At 40.7% G+C, this 17,734-nt stretch overlaps 1 protein-coding gene across 9 annotated transcripts in view; it reads left to right on the plus strand.

The window, feature by feature from the left end:
- Nucleotides 1-748: 748 nt before the first annotated feature.
- rab3gap1 (RAB3 GTPase activating protein subunit 1) overlaps nucleotides 749-17,734 on the plus strand; it is a 67,334-nt gene continuing 50,348 nt past the window's right edge. For 4 of the 9 annotated variants that reach the window (XM_080199350.1, XM_080199352.1, XM_080199351.1 and 1 more), the window contains exons 1-8: nucleotides 749-1,228; nucleotides 1,334-1,389; nucleotides 3,777-3,852; nucleotides 4,252-4,387; nucleotides 5,035-5,113; nucleotides 6,460-6,579; nucleotides 9,293-9,458; nucleotides 10,547-10,646. In XM_080199350.1, the coding sequence (XP_080055476.1) occupies nucleotides 1,211-1,228; nucleotides 1,334-1,389; nucleotides 3,777-3,852; nucleotides 4,252-4,387; nucleotides 5,035-5,113; nucleotides 6,460-6,579; nucleotides 9,293-9,458; nucleotides 10,547-10,646 (751 nt within the window). In that variant the 5' untranslated portion in view covers nucleotides 749-1,210. Of the gene's footprint in view, nucleotides 1,233-1,333; nucleotides 1,390-3,594; nucleotides 3,645-3,776; nucleotides 3,869-4,251; nucleotides 4,388-5,034; nucleotides 5,114-6,459; nucleotides 6,584-9,292; nucleotides 9,459-10,546; nucleotides 10,647-17,734 lie in introns of those variants that run through there. The other 5 variants (XM_080199354.1, XM_080199355.1, XM_080199356.1 and 2 more) reach the window with 5 other exon arrangements.

Consider the following 17,734-nt stretch of genomic DNA (forward strand, 5'->3'; position numbering starts at 1 on the left):
CAGAGTGGACCAGGCAAACCCAAATCCATTTCTTGCTAGCTCCAAAACCCAATTCAAATTGCATGTTATTCATGGTCCCCAGAAAGGAGACAAACAAGGTCCAAGCTGACAAGATAAGGCACTGTACCCCACCTAGTGCTTAATCTGACATCAGCCAAAAGGCCGAGAAGTGATCCAGCATTTTTTTCAAAAAATATACTTTATTTATAAATCTGAGAACATTCCAAAATGGCCATCACATAAAAAGCAATAATGTTCAGGCTTTTACATACATCAAGTAACATCCTGAGATGTTTAAATACAGTAAAGGGAATGTTTCAGACATTTTACAATGGTCTTACAAATGTTGCAAAGTAGTTTAAAGGTTGTCTACAAAGAAAAAGTGGTAACTGGGGGATTTTTATATTAATGTTAATGTAAGCCTACTTGTGACACTAATGAATAAACTTAAAATTTTAAACTTTAAACTGATATGTATACATTCAATGAGTCATTCGGTCTGAGGAGGTTCTATTCCCCTTAGTTCACTGTGGTTGGTAGATATTATGATGTGGGTATGCCGGTGTTGGACTGGCGTAAACACAGTAAAAAGTCTGACAACACCAGGTTTTAGTCCAACCTATTTATTTGATAATATTCTCACAACATTCACCTGACGAAGAGGCTGTCCCCTCGAAAGCTTGTGAGAATATTATCAAATAAATAGGTTGGACTAAAACCTGGTGTTGTCAGACTTTTTACTGTTGGTAGATATTAAACAGCGACCTTCATTGTGCCTTTGCAGCAGCTGTCCCAAGCTTTAGTTTGTCCCTCAGCATGTAGTCCTGGGATTTGGAATATGCCAGTCTGTCGAGATGCGATCCTGCATTGGCGTAGCTATGCCTTCAGGTGTCGGGGCTCTTACCTCTGGAATTCGCTCCCTAAACGTCCCCACCTTTCTGTATTCTGCTTTGGGACAAGCCCAACTCTGTGGCCAAGCAGCAGCTCCTCATCTGGCTAGGCGTCAAATTTTGTTTACCAATACTGGTGTGAGACGCTATGAGATACTGTACTGCGTTAAAAGGCGATATGCGAATGCAAGTAGCAAGTGAGCTCTTGTTTTTGCTCTAAAGGAGTGTCCTACGCTTACTCCCTCAGTGATAGCTGAGATGTCTGCAGCAGGAAACGAGCCGCTCTACCCACAGTGCGCCGCAGACAAACAGTTCTCAAGATGGCGGCGGACAGCGACGTGAGTGAGGGATCTTTGTTTTCTGTGGAAAATATATTTGCAATCGGTATACTTACCGGCCTGTCTCTCACCTGCCTGTTCTTGCTTTTGTTTATGTTCCCGCAGCCGGAGTCGGAGGTGTTTGAAATCACGGATTTTACGACAGCGTCAGAATGGGAGAGGTAGGTAGGGAGTGGAAGCTGTGGCTGGCTGAGCCTGTGACGGTTGGAAGCCGTTGGTGTCCTGGGCTGAAGCTCGAGACTGCCCTCGAGCCCTCACATTCCTGCAGTCCATACACACATTCACAAAAGCCCTTTTGGTTGTTGACCACATCGTGCTAATCTTGTGACAGCTGTCGGGTTCAGACACACGCGCACCGAGACAGGCTGTCCTGTTTAACCATCTCGTTACTCAGATTTAGGTATTATGGAGACCTCTCTTTAGTGCGCCAGCAGCAAGTTTTTACATCTGTTTTAGCAAATTTGGCTTCTTTAGCAATCAAAATCGTTAATGACAGTTTTCTGCTCCTAAAGACATCTTCAGGACACCATCTTTTCGATGTCCACTATTCAGTATTTAAAGCAGCGTATTGTGGAAATCATTTAAACAGTTCCTCGTGTGTTGCAGATGAAATTATATTTTGCGTGATGTGTTGCCATTGTGTAGCAGTTCCTCCGACATTGTTATACATTTAGAAGTTAAATAACCCGTACATCGTATCTACTGCTTAAGAGGCTAAGATTGGCCCTGCAATGTATCTGTAGAAGTGATTGGAAGTCAATGTCTGGAAAGTATTATTTTGGTGTTGATTTGAAGCAATCTCAAACAATTCACAGTATAAGATCAGTCGTAATTGTTGGAGTGTGGCAATTTCAACTTTTTGTAGCTTGTTTCTAGTCTGAACTCTAAAATGACAAGAAGTGTGCCACATATCACTATTTTGTTTTCGTTTGAATGAAGTTTAGTAATTGAGTTGCAACATTGGGGAAAAAACTTACAATTTTACGTAACTTATAATGAACAGTTAATTTATAAGATTGAATGTGCATTCAGTTGAAATTAACAGCATGTATTTGAGAACTGTAATATCTTTTACCATCCTGAAAGAACAGACTATAATAGCAGAACACTAATACATGGAAAAATTATGATGACATAAACACTGTGACTGTGTTAGTTGCAGACCCACCATAAAATCATGGGAAAAGACAGCACATATTTTGTCAAGAATGTTCATTGCTTGGAAACTGGCGTGCCTCAGCAGTAGAGTCAAATGCCTTGTAAAAGTTGAAATGTTTAATTGTCAGACATGTAGGTTCAAAAGTATGCTGGTATAATTTAGCATGGGGAGGGGAAGAAAAAGAGAGTCTTTGGAACATTCTTTCTCAAAAGGCAGTGAGTGGAGTGGAGTCAGTAAATATTTACAAGGCAAATGTAGTTAGATTCTAGACTAACAAGGTGGTGAAAAGTTATCAGGGTAGGCAAGAGAATACAACTAAATCAGCCATGATCTCAATGGCAGAGTTGGCTTGAGGAACCAAGAGGCCTACTCGTGCTCCTAATTTGAATGCTTGCTTGTAGAGAATTCCTGAATGACTGGTTCACGGCTTCATTGATTGTTATTCTGCCCTTTTGACTCTGGACAAAAAGTAGAGGGAGGTGATGCTGTTATTTCTCTCTTCTCGGGTGCCAATTTTGACATTCTTTTTTAATTAAAAGCTCAGTTGAGAACTAGTTAGAGTCAACCGAGTTGTGATGTGCTGATACAAGTAGTAGACCACTCTTGAATTCCTTTATGCCTCAGGTTTTTTTTTCAACAAAAGAAATGTAAATAATCTCAGAATGCAAATTAAACAACATGAAACAGTGGAGTGGGAAGTTAATATTCAAAATTTGTGCATGTCAGATTGCTTGCTTAAACAGCCTTGCGTGGAGTAAATGGGCCGTGTTAAACGTAGCATCTGATAGAAGTGAAGTAGTTAACAAGAATTCAGTTATGTTTCTTAAGTTTACCAAGGTGTGTGGAAGGAAGTTGTTTAGCATAAAATAATTTTGCTAATTCTATTTTTAGTGCTGTGACCATGTGAGTTTCTATTGTGGCTTTTATTGTTAAGATTTCCAGTAATCATTTATGAAGAATTAACTTGTGTTAGTACAGCAATGGACTGTGCAATTAAAATTATGCCCTTTTGAAATTCTAAGCTAGTTTGTCTTTCTTTTAAAAATTAGTTGGATAAAATATTTTATGTTATAAATGAAGGATCCAAAATTATGATGTTTCATGAGGCAAAAATATGTAGCGTATATATATTGAACACATAAGCAATGCCGCTGCTCTGAATAGATTAAAGAATCTCTAGCACTGTGGGACAATCTAAGAGAAGTTGAAAAATGGCAATTTCATGCATGAAGAATTGATCCTTATCCTTGGAATAAAGCAAGTTATAGTATATTCTTTTGTTTCTAGATTGAAATATATATCTATAAATCATAACACCCTGAAGGTTTTATTTAAGGAATAATAGTAGTTCAATAATTTTAACATCATCCTATATTTTAATATTTTTAGGTTTGTGTCAAAAATTGAAGAAGTGCTGAACAATTGGAAACTGATTGGAAGTACTGCAAAAAAACCTTTGGAAAAGGTTTGTTCACTAAATAGTTAAGTAACATAGGCATTGCTTGTTCTTTTATCCTTTATCAAAGAACTGTATAATGAATAAAATGGCTTGGAATAAAGCCAGTATAAATACTTTGCAAGGCAGTTGATTTCATTTTCCACAAATATTTACATTGGATTTATTTGTCGCCATTTCGAAAACATCTTCCAGCATGACTAGTATAGGGAGAAAGGATGTTTCATTGAAATAATTTACACTCTTCACTGCCCATGTCCTTTGGATAATCATTTCAACTCTGGGTATTTGGGTCTTTGCAAGGACCTAGTGTAAACTTGCTTTTAAGCTCATTGTTTTCTTTCTTCATATACCGGTTTAAAATTATGGGTTTGTAAAGCTATAGTGTTGTATTTTGTGAATTTACAGGGTGAATTAACTTCTGGCATATGGGAGGAGAAGTCTGATGAGATTTCTTTTGCAGACTATAAATTCAGCATAACGCATCATTATCTAAAACAAGAATCTTTAACTGATAAAGAAATTAAAGAAGAATCTGAAGAAGGTATGACTGGCAACCTGTGTTGACTTTGTAGTTTTAAATTTGCATTACAGGAGAATTAACGGATTTGAGTTGTACAATGCACTTCTGAAGGTTTTGAGTTGGAATACATTTGATCAGTTATTGATTTTTTTTTTACAAAATTTTATGTGTATATTGGCCTTTTGGATCCAAAACTACTTAAATGTTCATTCTAAAGTTTATTTATTAGTGTCATGAGTAGGCTTATATTAACACTTCAGTGAAGTCACAATGAAAATCCCACACTCTGGCCCCTGTTTGGGTACATTACGGGAGAGTTTAGCATGGCCAGTGCACATAACCAGCACATCTTTCCAATTATGGGAGGAAACCGGAGCACTCAGAGGAAACCCACACAGATACCGGGAGAATGTGTAAATTCTATATAGACAGGGAATTGAACCTGGGTTCCTGGCATTGTGAGGCAGCAGTGCTAACCACTATGTCATCATGCTGCCCCGGGGCATGGATGTTGCAAATTGGTCTCTTTTGCAATCATATTCATTTAGTTACCAATATTTTTGATTGTACATGGTTAAAGGAATTTGTTTCTTCTGTGGAATAATTCTGTTTTGTGCTTTTCTTATAAAAGACCTACTTTTTCTTAAGAAGAAATTTTGTTTTGACAGATGTTCTTCCTGAAGCAATGCAGGATTTATTGTCCATGAATAATGATTTTCCACCTAGAGCTCATTGTCTTGTCAGATGGTAGGCACAGCCTCAACATTATTTAATTCTGTTTTTTATAATTTGTGTGCAATTGACAATGTTATATGAAACTGACAACATATACTTCAGCTCGCACAGATTTAGAATTTATCGTTTTGTCGTGTGTAATAGGAAAGATCTTGCATGTGTTTGGGGGGGGGGGGTTATGTAAATACCAACCACTTTAACACTCTGCTGTATAACAACCCATTAATAAACATAATTGTTGTAAGTTTTGTTTTTACCTGGGAGCAGTAACACCAAGTGTGAATACATTTGTGCAAATTATGCTTTTAAAAGGGAAGTGTAGAGAACATGCTTTAGTTGTAAATATTTTCCATTTCTCTAACCTTTTAAAAGATAAACTGATTATCCATCCAGGGTGTTGTCGGTATCATCAGCTCAGTTAAGTTAACCATATCTATGGATTCTTGTCAGCTTGGTAATATGTTATTATCTTGAATGCCTCTGGGTGCTCACTGCCAACGAAATTGATGAAACTGCTTTGGGATGACTCTATCGCCATATTGTTGCATCTGCTTAAGAGCACAATGTTGAAATGCCTATGTAAAGGGAAACTACAAAAAATTTGCATATTTGAATGGATTGAAGACTGTATTGACTCAGTGATTTGTTTAAGCATTTGAATTGAGTTGATTATGTGAATGTTGATATAAATATTTCCAGAGTTGGATAGATTAAGGTTCAGATTGGCTGTGATCTGATTGGATTACAGAGCAGCATCAAAGTTCTGAATGGACAACTTTGTTGCTATCTTTCTGTTGGCTGAGCAGACCTGTTCCATTTTAGGGATCAACTGCACTTGCCTGCCTTTCTGCAATTCATTCAGTTCTCTATTGAAACTCATTAATTTTTCTTTTGAATCCAATAACCTTTATTGGTAAGCTACTCAGCAAATCTCTTCATTTTTGGGTGAAAACATTGTACTGCCTTACCTTTTTACTTCTGATTTCCTAATTTTGTATGTCCTGGCATATCTTGTCTGCAGATTATAAATTTGGCCTGTACTTTATAATCTTGGAAATTTCAAAATAAAGCAAGCCCAACTTTCCTTCTAACAAATGTTTTAGTGTTTTTAATAGACATATGATCACTTTTGTTGCTTCCCTTTGTTTCTCTTCGAAAACAATAGTATTTTTAACGTTTGGTGAAGAGAGCTGCAAATAGTACGCCACATTGGATAAGTAAGGATTTTTGATTATGCAAGAAGTCCTAAAAGATAAATTTGTAGATGTTGATGGACTTCTTGCATTTTGCCGTTATGTTGAAATTGATGAATAGCGAACAATACCAAATTCATTACCTTCAGGTGTTTCTTATCCTAGGTATGGTTTACGTGAGTTTGTGATAATTTCTCCAGCAGCAAGTAATGATGCAGTCATCAGTGAATCAAAATGCAACATTCTACTCAGCTCCATTTCTATTGCATTGGGAAACACTGGTTGGTAGGTAAATATTTGAAAATGCTAGATGAATGGTATCAGATATTCACGCATGGGACACTGATGGAGAGAAACTTGAACTTGGTGATCAAGTAACATGAATAGTTACAGACTTAAGCCCATCACTTCTTTTCCACATTTTCTCTCTCTCTTGTTTTTAACCCTCCTAGATCTCTTTTGTTCTATTGTCATGCCTGCTTTTACTTTTTTACTCTCGGATACTCTGCCCTCCCACATCCTACACCAATCCTTCAGTACTCCTTGACCACCCTGCTCTCGTCACTTTCAGTCATGACTCTCTTGGATAAGCCTGCAGTTTCCCTCTAGTATCTTGGCATCCTCTGAAGGGTTCGTTAAGGTACTCGTACTGGCTTGTTGTAAACTCTAACTCCAATTACACTATTTCATTCTGATGGAAGGGTGTATTTGCTCTATAGTGTCTTCTGACACTTCCTGAAGTACATATATGTGACCTATGTGGACAAAAAAATGCATAGAATACCAGTGTACCGAGCATGGCATATCATGTTAACATTTCAGCTTTAGGTCAATACACACTTGGTTGCACCATGATTCTCGTGTATCCTAATGTTATATTACCGTGAAATCATGCAATTCTAGCTATAGTACTATTGTTTTTCCTAATGGAGATTTTTTCCAGCAAGATGAGAACAATTTAAGGGAAATGGGAAAATCAAGAGTTTTGTTTAATATTTCAAGATGCTGTCAAATAATTTCTATTAATTGAAGGTGATATCTAAATTCAATCTGCTTATTCAAGTCCAAAACCCCATTTACTTAAAAACCATTGAGAATTGGGCAATTCCTAATTAATGCTTCGGGTGAGGACTCTGTTTCTATTATTCCTGCCCGCTTTGATACGTATCTTGTTTCTGACATCATTGACGTTGACAAATGTAATATTGTTATAGGATATTGAGAGTAAAATACCAGTTTAGAGATATTGGGCTGAACTTTGCTGCAGATGGGGAGTAGTGTTGCCATTGACCGTGAACTGCTAGCATTCTTGCTGAAACTGAGCTCAGGCGTACGTTGATTTGTATGGAAATCCTGAAGTTACACTCTGTTACACAGGGCTTCAATACAGGTTCAATGCAGCTCTCTTCAGAGCTGACAATCAGTTTCAACTTCCCTCCATAACGTGTTGGACTTTTTGAAGTGTTAATGGGATTTTAATGGCAATGTGATTAGTAAAGTTTGGTAATCAATAGAACCTGAAAAGTAATTTTGTAATCATAGAATGCTGCTAAATGACTAATTAGTAGATTTTGAGCTGACTTAAAACATTGTTTTTTCAAAAATGTTTTAGGTGCCACTCCATGTGGAATTCCCATGTTTAATTTGCTTTGTGTAAAGCATTTTTAAAAGTTACTGTTTCAGTGCTTTTTGTTTCCTATATGGCTGAGTGTGAAAATCGTTTAACGCGATTAGCTACTTAGCTTGCCTGATAACATCAGTCCGGCTGCACTGGGGATGCCTATTAACAAATGCTATGAAAAGAGGCTAAGAGTATTAGAGATGCTGCTATGCTTTGTTGAAGTCATTAGGTTACGTTTTAGCTTCATTTGAAGCAATTTTTATAAGCGGCATCTTGACCTTTTGGCTACTCCAATCAGCTTGGATCATGTAGTTCAAGCCCAAGACAGGAGGTGAGAGCCCTTGTCAGCTTGGATAGGGGCTGTCTCAACTTGTTGAGATTCTGAATTGGACTTGATTTGATTGAATTAGAATAAAAACAAAAAAAAGGTGTTTTTATTGTTATAGCAAATGGAAAAAACTTAATTCTACAATCAGCAGGTTCCTAACCAAAATTGTAATAGTCTTTAATATAAATTGTGAAGTTGCAGTGATGATATCACGCTGTCCAAATCACATTAAGGGTTCTTACACAGTCAACCAGGAAATTAACAGCTTTAAATTCAAATCACTTCCGAAAAAATCTTGCATTGAAAATATGAAAGGTTGGGACATACACATGGTGAAAGTAGAAGCTCAAATATCATGACCAAAGTTATTTAAAAACTTAGTCTAAGAAATCTAATAATTCATCTCAATGGTGACATTTAACAGTGTGTCATATATAAAATTATTTTTCACGGGGCAGATCTGTTGCACAGCAATAGTTATTACCCAGATTGCCTTTAAAAACTCAGTTACACCTGACTGTACAAAATTAAATTTGTATGTGCTTTCTAACAGCAGTATGAAGGCAATAAAGGAGAAGTTCTCACCGCATCAAAGGTAGTGTAGTCTAAAACTAGAGTGCATAAGTTTAAGGTGAGAGGGGAGAGATACAAAAGTGTCCAGAGGAGCAATTTTTTCTCACAGAGGGTGGTGAGTGTCTGGAACAAGCTGCCAGAGGTAGTGGCAGAGGTGAGTACAATTTTGTCTTTTAAAAAGCACTTGGACAGTTACATGGGTCGGATGAGTATAGAGGGATATGGACCAAATGTGACAATTGGAATTAGCTTAAGGGTTTTAAAACAAAGGCGGCATGGACAAGTTGGGCGGAAGGGCCTGTTTTTGTGTTATAAATCCCTGTGACTGTATGATATCAGCTGCTTTTAATCATGACTGGCTCAGAGGGAGGAGAGAGTGTAGAGAGTATTGATTTATTTTAGAAGCGATTACAAATTACTTGTCTGTGGAGCATTGTAGAGGTTAATGAATCTTGAATTTGTGTATTTTAAATTAGTCAGGTGACATTGTTTGTGCAAGTCCAACAAAAGTCGAGAAGGATGTATGTGGGTGCATGTGAAGGCCCAGGTGTTCGGACAGATTTTGAAATGGTTCATCTTCGGAAAGTACCAAACCAATATAATCATCTATCTGGCCTACTGGATATATTTAAATCGAAGATTGTAAGTACTTTTTAGAAATGCATTTTTAATTGAAATCTTAAAATATACTTTACTGAATTTAATTGCAATCAATGTTTCCTCTACCATTTTTATGCTGTGCATGTCCCATTCATCTCTTTGCATTATCTTCAAGAGGAAACATGAGCAACCTGCGTGGCACCTTCCAGGTTGCTATACATGTGCGCACTTCAGAGGGAACATTGATTCGAATCATGGGGAGGGGGAATTCTCTAGTCTCCCTGCCACATGTTTCTTAAGGAGGGAGATGGTGTGCCTCCCACTGGTAGTGGGAATTGGAAATCTAAGTGTAGTACATCGGCTGGTTCTCCTTTATCCACATTACATGTTAATTCTTCAAAGAACTCTAATAAACTCATTAAACATAAATTCCCTTCCTCAAAACCATGTTGCCTCTGCCTGATTATCTTGAACTTATCCAAGTACCCAGCTGTTACATCTTATAACGTTTTCATCTGACAGTTATCAAGCTAACAGGCCTGGTTTTTTGACTCCCTCTGAGGGAGTTGTATTTGCTATTTTCCAATTTAATGGGACCTTCCCTGAATTTGAGACATTTTGAAAAATTAAAACCAGTGCCATTTGATTCAACCAACAGTCTGTAACTGAAGTTTGTTACTTGCTCAGGTGCAAGAAAGTGCGCATCTGCAACACAATGATATACCGGTCACCCAAACTTTGATCTGGAACCCTCCCCCAAGCTTCAATCTGATAGTTATCCCCCTCCCGCCACCAAGCTTCAATATGTTGCCTGGAACCAACAGCAAGTTTCACGTTAGGTTTTTTAAAAAGTTATTTGATGTTTAGTTATACAGAAAAGTTCTTGTGTTAAAGGGGATCTGTGGAATTTTTATAACATGGGAAGGTATCTCAGCAGCAAAGAAGTTGAGAATCCCTGTCTTATGTAATTAACATATTGTTTCCACTTTATTATTTTCATATCCTTTTTAACCAGTGATTTTTTTAAATGTAAAATACAACAATGAATGATATTAATTCAAAGAATCAAGTGCCAGCTGAATTGCAAAACATTAAGACTGGTCTTTTCTGTTTACTACTTTTTTTCCCAGGGATGTCCTTTGACGCCTTTGCCCCCTATAAGTGTAGCAATTCGGTTTACATATGTCCTTCAAGATTGGCAACAGTATTCTTGGCCCCAGCAACCTCCAGGTAGGACATGCTAGTTTGTATGTAATGTTACAAGATTGCGTCTTCTAATTGTGCAGTTTAAAGATTGTCATTGAGCACCATAAAAATTCAAACTACAAGTCGTTCCTAGCTTGGTTAATTGGTACATGGTCAAGTTTTGATTTTATAAAACATTTAAAAATAACAATTAAGAAGGACTGCATTTGTGTGCTGCTGGCGAGACCAGCATTTGTTGCCCATCTCATTCTCCTCTTGAGAGGGGGTGGTGAGCCAACTTCTTGAGGTGCCTTAGTCCATCTGGTGCATCTACACCCACTGTGTTGTTTGGAAGAGAGTTCCGGGATCTTGTCTCAGTTACTGAAGGAACAGCAAAATGGTTTCAAGACAGGATGGTGTGACATTTGATGGGCAACATATAGGTGGTGGTGTGAATCTGCTATCCTTGTCTTTAAGATGGTAGGCTTTGTCTCTTTGGATAGTGTTGCCCAAGAAGGCTTGACAAGTTGCTGCAGTCCATTTTGTATACAGTACACATTGCTGCTGAGTCAGTGATACAGAAACTAAATATGTAAGGTGGCAGATGGTGTGCCTATCAGGCAGACTGCTTTGTCCTGGGAAGTATTGAGTTTCTTGGGTGTTGTAGTAGCTTCATTCATCCAGGCAAGTGGAACATTGCATCATGGTCCCAACTTATGCCCCATAGATGATAAACAAGCTTTGGGGAGTTAGGAGATGAGTTGCTCGCAAAATTCCCAGCCTCAGACGTGCCCTTGTATCCACTAATTTCTCCCACTAATCCCCCTAACCTACACGTCTTGGAACACTAAGAGGAAATTCAGCCAATCCACCTAACCTGCACACCTTTGGACTATGGGAGGAAACTGGACCACCCGGAGGAAACCAGTGCAGGCATGGGGAGAATGTGCACACAGTTACCCAAGGCCAGGATTGAACCCAGATCCCTGAGTACCACCATGCGACCCATTGTACGGTCCTGTTCAGTTTCTGGTTAGTGGTGACCCCCAGGATCTTGATTGTGGGAGATTCAATGATAGTAATGCCATTGAATGTCAAGAGGAGGTGGTGAGATTCGCTTGTTGGTTTGAGTATTGCATGCCAATTTTGAGGCACAGATGTTACTTCTCGCTTATCAACTGAATTGTTTGATAGAGCAGACGCAGCACGGTTTCGTTAAGGGGAGGTCGTGTGTGACGAATTTATTGGAGTTCTATGAGGATGTGTCTAGGGCGGTGGATAGAGGAGAGCCGGTGGATGTGGTGTTTCTTGATTTTTCAGAAGGCGTTTGATAAGGTGCCACACAAGAGGTTATTACAGAAGGTCAGGGGGCATGGAGTTGGGGGTAGGGTGTTAGCGTGGATAGGGGATTGGCTGTCAAATAGGAGGCAGGGAGCGGGGGTCAATGGGTGCTATTCGGATTGGTGGTTGGTGACTAGTGGAGTGCCCCAGGGGTCGGTGCTGGGGCCTCAGCTATTTACCATTTATATAGATGATCTGGAAGAGGGAACCAAGTGTGTAGTGTCGAAATTTGCTGATGACACCAAGATTGGTGGAACGGCAAATTGTGCGGAGGGTGTGGAGAGTCTGCAGAAGGATCTAGATAGGCTGGGCGAATGGGCCAGGAACTGGCAAATGGAACTTAATGTTGGCAAGTGTGAAGTTGTCCACTTTGGTAGGAATAATGGTAGGAAGGACTATTACTTACATGGCAAAAAACTGCAGCATGCGACGGTGCAGAGGGACCTCGGGGCCCTTGTGCATGAGTCGCAAAAGACCCAGCCTGCAGGTGCAGCAGGTGGTCAGGAAGGTGAATGGGATGCTGGCCTTCATAGCGAGGGGGATTGAATATAAAAGTAGGGAGGTCTTGCTGCAACTGTACAGGGCACTGGTGAGGCCGCAGCTGGAGTACTGTGTGCAGTTTTGGTCACCGCACTTACACAAGGATATTTTGGCCTTGGAGGGAGTGCAGAGGAGGTTTACTAGGCTGATACCAGAGTTGAGGGGGTTGAACTATGAGGAGAGGCTGAATAAACTAGGCTTGTACTCGTTAGAGTTTAGAAGAATGAGGGGAGATCTCATTGAGACATATAAGATGATGAATGGGGTGGATAGGATAGAGGTGGAGAGGCTCTTCCTGCTCAGAAAGGACAGTAGGACTAGAGGGCACAGCCTCAAGATAAAGGGGGGGCGGTTTAGGACGGAGTTGAGGAGGAACTTCTTCACTCAAAGGGTGGTGAATCTCTGGAATTCTCTGCCCGTTGAAGTGTTGGAGGCTGCCTCGCTAAATATATTAAGGCGCGGGTTGATAGGTTTTTGATAGGCAAGGGGATTAAGGGTTATGGGGAGAGGGCAGGAATGTGGAACTGAGACACAACAGATCAGCCATGATCTTATTGAATGGCGGGGCAGGCTCGAAGGGCTAGATGGCCTACTCCTGCTCCTATTTCTTATGTTCTTATGTAACCCAAGTCTGAATGTTGTCCAGGTCTTCTTGTATATGATCATGGACTTCTTCAGTGGGTAGAAGTTTTAGGATGGCTCAGTTTGGCGTTGATTGGAAGAAGGCAGGACTTCTGTCTGCCCTTGGAAGGAAGTCCCATCTTGGAGAGCTGTCAGCCAATCTGATCAGCCGACAACACTCCAACCCATCCAGGCACAGCGCTGCAGTAGCTAAATGAGGTACTGGATCTAAGGCCAGAATACTCATGTCTCACCTGTCCATTATCTTTGTCAGCGAGAATGGAGAATTTGGCACTCGGCCAAATCTCTGTTCACAGCAGCATTACTGGACAATCCCATCTGCAGAAGTGGTTGGAGAATTCTGGCCTATGTCCCAGGACTGTTTTCAAGTTAAGTCTGGATGGGATTGTTGGAAATGCTCTGGGTGGGTCAGGATGGGGATGATCGTGGCATTTGGGATAGGCCGCAGGGGAGAGAGGGGTAGGAGCTACAAGGTTCCAGAGAGATAAGCACTTCAAATCTGAAGGGGCCTTCAGCTTGAGGCACCCATTCCCACCCTCCAGCCAACTGTGATTGAGAAAAATTGAAAAATAGATTGTCTACCTGCCAATTCTGTCCTTGCGATGACTTAAAAATCACACTGGCAACGCAATATTCCAGGCAGTAGAACATACAATCCACTTAAATGGAACCATAATTGTCGACAGCCATGCTGCCAATCTGGGCCTGCACCTGCCGCTCAAAATATTACACAAGGACAGGATGAAGCAGGATGCATGCTCAATATCATCATGCGCTATTTTATGCTCTTTCAGGTTGGGCATATGCTCGCCTGGGATGCATAAAATTCTGCAAAGCATCTGAGGAGTTGCAAATGGTACTGAATGCTGTGCAAACATTTCCACTTCTGACTTATGATGGAGGGAGGGTCACTTGTGAAAGAACTGAGTATGGTTGAATCTAGGACATTACCCTGAGGAACTCATGCAGCATTGTTATGGAACTGGGATGCGATTTGTCAGTCCAGCCAATGGAGAGGTTACCCCCTATGCCCATTGACTTCAGTTTTGCCAGGGCACCTTGATGCCACACTCGATCAAATACTCTGTTGATGTCAAGGGCAGTCACTTTCATTTTATCTTCTGAGTTAAACTTTTTTGTTCACACTTGGATCAAGGCTAGAATGAAGTCTGATGCTGAATGGCTTGACAGAATGCAAAGTGAGCTTCAGTGAGCAGATTATTACTATGTAATTGCTGCCTGATTGCACTGTTGATGACACCTTCCATGACTTCCCTGATAATCCAAGCATGCTGTTGGGGCAATATTTGGCTGAAGTGATTTTCCCTTTTTTTATTGTAGATAGGACATACCTGGGCAATTTTTCACATTGTTAGATAGACCTTGATGTTGTAGCTGCACTGGAACAGCTTAGCTGGGGGCACAACCTGTTCTGGAGCACAAGTTTTCAGTACTACTGGGATGTTGCTGGAACCCCACTCTTTGCAGTATCCAGTACTTTCAATAGTTTTTTGGTATCACATGGAATTGAACTGGCTGAAGACTGGCATCTGTCTATGATGACGTGGACCTTGGGAGGAGGTTGAGATGGATTGTGCACTCAGTACTTCTTGCTGCAGATAGTTGCAAATGCTTCAGTTTTGTCTTTTATGCTCACTGATGGGGACATTTCTGGACTTACCTGGACAATTTTCCTCTAGTTGGGAAGATACCAATGTTGTAGCTTGGCTAAGGATGAAGGTTTATTCTGGAGCACAAGCCTTCAGTGCTACAGCCAGGATAATGCTAGGGCCCATAATCTTTGCTGTATCTTCTGATTAGTTGTCCAATTGTTCACTACTATTCACGACTGAATGTGGCAGAACTCTGGAGCTTTGACCTTAGCTGTTGGTCATGGGATCACTTAGCTCTGTCTATTGTATGCTGTTTCCACTGTTTGGCAAGTAGCCATATGTTATAATTTGGCCAGGTTAACACCCCGTTTACATGAATGTTTGATACTGGCTCCTGGCATGTCCTTTTGCACACTTCTTTGAATCAAAATTGATCCCTTGGCTTGAAGATAGAGTGAGGGATATGCTGGACCATGAGGTCATAGTATAGTTGAATACAGTTCTGTTGCTGCTGTTGGCCCATTGGCCCAGTTATGAGATGCTTGATCTGTTCTGAATTTATTCAATGTAGCATGATGGTAGTTTTGCCACACAACACAATGGATAATATCTTCAATGTGAAAACTGGACTTTGTTAGGACTGTGTGGTTGCCACTCCTTACCAATGTTGTCATGAACAGATGCATTTGTGACCAGTAGATTTTGTGAGAACAAGATCCAGTAGGTTTTTCCTTCATGTTGGTTTCCTTACCACCTGCTGGAAGCCCAGACTTCTTGATATGACTTTCAGGCTTTGGCCAGCTAGATCAGCAGTGGTGTTACAAAGTCACTCCTGATGGACATTCTGCACACTTGCCACCCCGCAGTGTTTCTTCCAAGTAATGCTCAACATGAAGAGTACTGATTTATGAGCTGAGAAAAGACAATAGGGAATAAATAGCAGGACTTCCTGGATGAGAGAGGAGGAAAGGATGGGGTTACTATTGTATGTTGTGCAGCTATGTTAATTGCTTGTGTTGATCTTTGTTTGCCCTCCATTTCATTTCTAGCTTTACACTTTTTCATTCTTAAAATAAGTTTTGCTCATAATACCAACTTCTGTTATCAAGATCACTTTTCTTGCTATCCATGTAATGGCCATACTGTTCAAGCAATTGACAGCATTTACCCATAGATATTGTGACTTACCAGTGCCAAACCATTGAATTTTTGCTTTTTATACAGTGAGTACAACTGTAGTTTGCAGTACTGAATTTTATTTTATTAAATGATTTGCTCATTTTTACATAAACCAAAAAGATGCCAATGAACTTGATTACTTGATTAGTCCTTCCGTTTGGTTATGATACATGAAGCAGGAAGACAAAAGAAGGTGGAAAATACTAGCTCTTTATGTTTGACTTCACAGCGAGAGGATTTAAGTATTTTACTGCAATTGTGCAGGGCATTGGGTAAGGTCACAACTGGAGTATTGTGTGTTGTTTTGGTGTCCTTATCTGAGGAAGAATGCCCTTGTTACAGAGGGAGCACAGTGAAGGTTTACCAGGCTGGTTCCTGAGATGGCAGGTCTATCATATGAAGAGGGACTAAGTTGGTTAGGATGATATTAATTGGAATTTAGAAAAGCGAGAGGAACTTTAAAATTCTAGTATAGATTCAGAAAGAATGTTCCTGATGGTGGGGTGTCCAGAACTAGGGGTCATAGAATAAGGGGGAAAGCTTTTAGGACTGAGCTGAGGAGAAATTTCTTCTTCCAGAGACTGGTGAATCTATGGAGGTCGCAACCAGAGAAAGTAGTTGTCTGATTTCAAGAAGAAATTAGATATAGCTCTTGGGGCTAAAGAGATCAAGGGATATGGAGGGAAGGCGGGATCAAGATATTAAATTTGATGACTAGCCATGATCAAAATGAATGGCTTAAAAGGACAAATGGCCTATGTTACGAGGTCTAAAGTTAAGGAGAGGGTACAGGTAAGGGAAGAGGCCGAGGATGTCCCAATAATAGAGGGAGTAGGGGGCGTGAGTATAGTTGGTGGCGTTGCGGCAAATAGGGTCCAGGTGAAGGCTGGGATGAAAGCACTTTATCTGAATGCACGAAGCATTCGGAATAAAGTGGATGAGCTGGTGGCGCAGATCGACACAAATGGATACGATCTGGTGGCCATTACAGAGACATGGCTGCAGGGTGACAGGGACTGGGAGCTGAATGTACAGGGCAATCAAGTGTTTAGGAAGGATAGGCAGGAGGGAAAAGGGGGGGGCGTAGCTCTGCTGATTAAGGATAGCATCACGGTGGTAGCAAGGGATGATATTGGAGCCAAGGAGCAGAGGGTGGAATCGTTGTGGGTGGAGATTAGGAACAGCAAAGGGAGGAAGACGCTGGTGGGTGTCGTCTATAGGCCCCCGAATAATGATCTGGAGGTGGGGCGGGCTGTTAACGCGCAAATAAGTGCGGCGTGCAGGAATGGGACGGCCGTAATTATGGGGGATTTCAATCTGCATATTGATTGGTCGACCCATGTTGGACGCGGGGGGCTCGAGGAAGAGTTCTTGGAATGCTGCCGGGATAGTTTCCTCGAACAGTGTGTGTTGGAGCCGACGAGGGAGCGAGCCATCTTGGATCTGGTGCTATGTAATGAGGCGGGTAGAATTAGGGACCTTGTGGTGAAGGATCCTCTTGGAGAGAGTGATCATTGTATGGTGGAGTTTCTGGTGCAGATGGAGGAGGAGAAAGTGGGTTCCCGGACACGCGTCCTTTGTTTGAATAGAGGGGAGTACGGTAGGATGAGAGAAGAATTGGCGAATGTGGACTGGGGGAGCGCGTTGGAGGGAGGGTCTGTTGAGGAGCAGTGGAGGATCTTTAAGGAGATCTTTCTTGGTGCTCAGCGGAAATTTATTCCGATGGTCAAAAAGGATAGTAGGAGGAGAGGTAATAAGCCATGGATAACGAAGGAGGTGAAGGAAAGTGTTAAACTAAAAGCGGAGGAATTTAGAGTA

The sequence above is a fragment of the Carcharhinus amblyrhynchos genome, chromosome 11, assembly GCF_965287045.1.
Source record: "Carcharhinus amblyrhynchos chromosome 11, sCarAmb.v2.hapA, whole genome shotgun sequence".
NCBI lineage: Eukaryota > Metazoa > Chordata > Chondrichthyes > Carcharhiniformes > Carcharhinidae > Carcharhinus > Carcharhinus amblyrhynchos.